At 44.3% G+C, this 3,586-nt stretch overlaps 1 protein-coding gene across 1 annotated transcript; it reads left to right on the forward strand.

The window, feature by feature from the left end:
• Nucleotides 1-2,441: 2,441 nt before the first annotated feature.
• On the forward strand, nt 2,442-3,209 carry LOC138906171 (uncharacterized). Its single transcript, XM_070194696.1, has one exon. The coding sequence runs from the start codon at nt 2,442-2,444 to the stop codon at nt 3,207-3,209; it is 768 nt and encodes a 255-aa protein (XP_070050797.1).
• Nucleotides 3,210-3,586: the final 377 nt, after the last annotated feature.

Genomic DNA, 3,586 nt, shown 5'->3' on the forward strand with positions numbered 1-3,586 from the left:
AGGCCGATCGTCCGGGGCCTGATGAGCAAGAGTGGTTTTGACAGGTCGCTCGGGAGTATGGAAGCACCAAGATTATCGGAATACAATTTCAACGTGGACGCTGCAGCATCTTGTCGGCCATAGGACACATCAAAGAGACTAAGTGTCCCCGACCATTGCAATCTGACCCCCCCCCTAGAGAGATGCTAATGTGATGTGTAAGTATCACGACACGCACGGTCATAAGATCGAAGATTTTCGATAGTTAAGAGAAGAAGTTGCTCGATTATTCAACAATGGGAACCTCCGAGAATTCCTAAGCGAGCGAGCCAAAAACCACTTCAGAAATAGGGATGCCATCAAACAGGTCAAACACGAGGAGCCTCAGCACGTGATCAACATGATCATTGAAGGAAGTCCCCCAAGGGCCAATGATAAAGCGCACCAAAGTTTCTATTACGAGGGAAAAGCACACCCCGGATTACGTTCCGGAGGGAGCTATCTCGTTCAGCGATGAAGATGCTGAGGGCATTGTACAACCTCACAATGATGCACTAGTAATATATGTACTTTTTAATAAATCTCAAGTTAAACATGTATTGATTGATCCTGGTATCTCAGCCAACATTATCAGATCAAGGGTCGTAGAGCAACTGGGACTACATGATCAAATTGTACCAGCAGTTTGGATATTAAATGGGTTCAATATGGCATGTCAGACCACGAAAGGAAAAATAACTCTGTCGGTAAACATTGCCAGGACAACCCAAGAAATGAAGTTCTACTTGATCGAAGGGCATATGAGATACAATGCTTTATCCAGAAGGCCATGGGTCCACAACATGAGGGCAGGACCTTCGACCTTACACCAGGCACCGAAATTTCCCACGCCGGGGAGAGTCAAAATGATCTACAGAAAACAGCCGCCCGTAAGGGAAATGTTTGTTGTCGATGAAGTGATCTCGGTTCCCGCGGTCTTAACATTGAGAAGCAAGGAACCGACCAAAAAAGAAAAGATTAAATAGCAATCAATGATACCGGCCTCAATCGAACCGGAGAAATAGGAAGAATAAGGAGCAGTCGAGGAGTTGGAGCAAGTTATATTAATTGAGCACCTGCCGGATCGAAAGGTATACCTGGGCACGGGGTTAAACCCCGAGCTTAGGAAAAAACTTATTAATTTTCTTAAAGCTAATGCCAATTGTTTTGCTTGGTCCCATCTATACATGACAGAGATCCCACCGGAGTAGCCACACACAAGTTGAGTTTGGATCTAACGTTCCATCCAGTCAAGCAGAAGAGAAGGCCACAGTCCAAGATGAAACACACATTCATGAAGGATGAGGCATCCAAACTTCCAAAAATAGGTTCCATCCAGGAAGTTAAATATCCGGATTGGTAGGTAACGTAGTGGTAGTGACTAAAAAAGGAAATAAACTGAGGATGTGTGTAGATTATAAGGATCTAAACAAAGCATACCCAAAGGATTCTTTCCCTTTGCCTAACATAGATCGAATGATCGATGCGACGGTCGAGCACGAGATAACTCTATTTCCTTGATGCCTACTCCGAGTACAACCAAATCGGATGGACCCGGACGACCAAGAATAAACTTCTTTCATAACAAAGCCCGGCACCTACTGCTATAACATAATGTCGTTCAGTTTAAAGAACACTGGTGCCACTTACCAATGCCTAGTAAACCGGATGTTTGAAGAACAAATAGGAAAGTCAATGGAAGTTTATATTGATGATATGTTGGTCAAGTCCCTGCGAGTAGAGGAGCATTTGAAACATTTGCAGGAAACCTTCAACATATTAAGGAAGTACAACATGAAGCTAAACCCGGAGAAGTATGCATTTGGGACCGGTTCAGGAAAATATCCTGGGTTCATGGTATCTAATCAAGGGATATAGATCAACCCCGACAAAATAATGGCCATAGAGGACATCACGTAATAGATAACATCAAGGCGATTCAAATACTGACTGGGCGGATAGCTACGTTGTGCCGGTTCATCTCACAATCCTCGGATAAGAGCCATTGGTTCTTCTCACTATTTAAAAAGAAGAACAATTTTTCTTGGACCCCGGAATGCCAGCAAGCTTTGAAAGAACTCAAGCAGTACCTATCGAGCCCCCTTTTGCTACACACTCCAAAGGCAGACGAACAATTGTACCTTTACTTGGCAGTTTCCGAGGTGGCGGTAAGTGGTGTCCTAGTCCGGTAGGAAGAAGGTACACAATTTTCTATTTATTATGTTAGTAGAACCCTAGACGATGCCGAAACAAGGTATCCTCATCTAGAAAAGTTAGCACTCGCCTTACTAAGCGCTTATAGGAAACTAAAATCATACTTTCAATGCCACCCTTTATATGTCGTGACCTCTTACCCATTGAGGAATGTCATGCATAAGCCCGAGCTCTCAAGCCAACTGGCCAAATGGGCCGTAGAGATCAACATGTATAATATCGAGTGCAAACCCTGGACTGTCATAAAGTCTCAGATTTTAGCAGACTTTGTGGCCGACTTTACATCGGCCTTGATACCTGAAGTCGAAAAGGAACTGATGCTCACTTCGGGGGCTAATTCAGGGATCTGGACCCTATTCATGAATGGTGCATCCAATGCGAAGGGGTCCGGGCTCGGTATCATACTAAAACCTCCTGTGGGTAGGATAATTAGACAATCTATTAGAATTGTAAAATTGACTAACAATGAAGCCGATTATGAAGCTATGATTGCAGGTCTGGAACTGGCTAAGAGCCTTTGGGCCGAAGTGATCGAAGCCAAATGTGACTCCCTCATCGACATAAATCAAGTCAATGAAACGTTCGAAGTAAAAGAGGAAAGGATGCAGAGATACTTGGTCAAATTGCAAGTAACCCTACACCAATTCAAGAAATGGATTCTGCAACACGTACCTCGAGATCAAAACAACGAGGCTGATGCACTGCCCAACTTGGGGTCGTCTGTCGACTCCGATGAGTTCAACTCGGGGGCAGTAGTGCATTTGATGAATTCGGTAGTAGAAGAAGGTTACATTGAAGTAAACTCGACAAGTTTAACTTGGGATTGGAGAAACAAATACATAGACTACCCGAAGATAGGAAAATTGTCATCAGATCCCAAGGAATCGAAAGCCCTGCTTGCCAAAGCTGCCAGGTTTAGTTTAGTCGAAGGGAATTGTTCAGAAGGTCCTTCCTCGACCCGCTGGCTAGATGCTTAGGTCTGGGAGAGACCAAATAAGCCATGAGGGAAGTTCACGAGGGCATTTTCGGGAACCATTCGGGGGCAGAATCCTTGGTTCGAAAGCTTATAGAGCCGGTTACTATTGGAATGAAATGGAAAAGGATGCAAAAGACTTTATACAAAAATGCAACGAATGCCAAAGACACGCCCCAATGATTCATCAACCGGGAGAGATGCTCCACCTGGTACTGTCGTCGTGGCCATTTAAGAAGTGAAGGATAGACATCGTCAGTCCTCTGCCATGGGCACCCGGTAAAGCCCAATACATACTGCTCATGACTGATTATTTTTTCAAATGGGTCGAGGCTTAAGCATATGAGAAAGTCCGGGAGAAGGAATTCATCGACTTCATCT

Source organism: Nicotiana tomentosiformis, chromosome 2 (assembly GCF_000390325.3).
Source record: "Nicotiana tomentosiformis chromosome 2, ASM39032v3, whole genome shotgun sequence".
Lineage (NCBI taxonomy): Eukaryota > Viridiplantae > Streptophyta > Magnoliopsida > Solanales > Solanaceae > Nicotiana > Nicotiana tomentosiformis.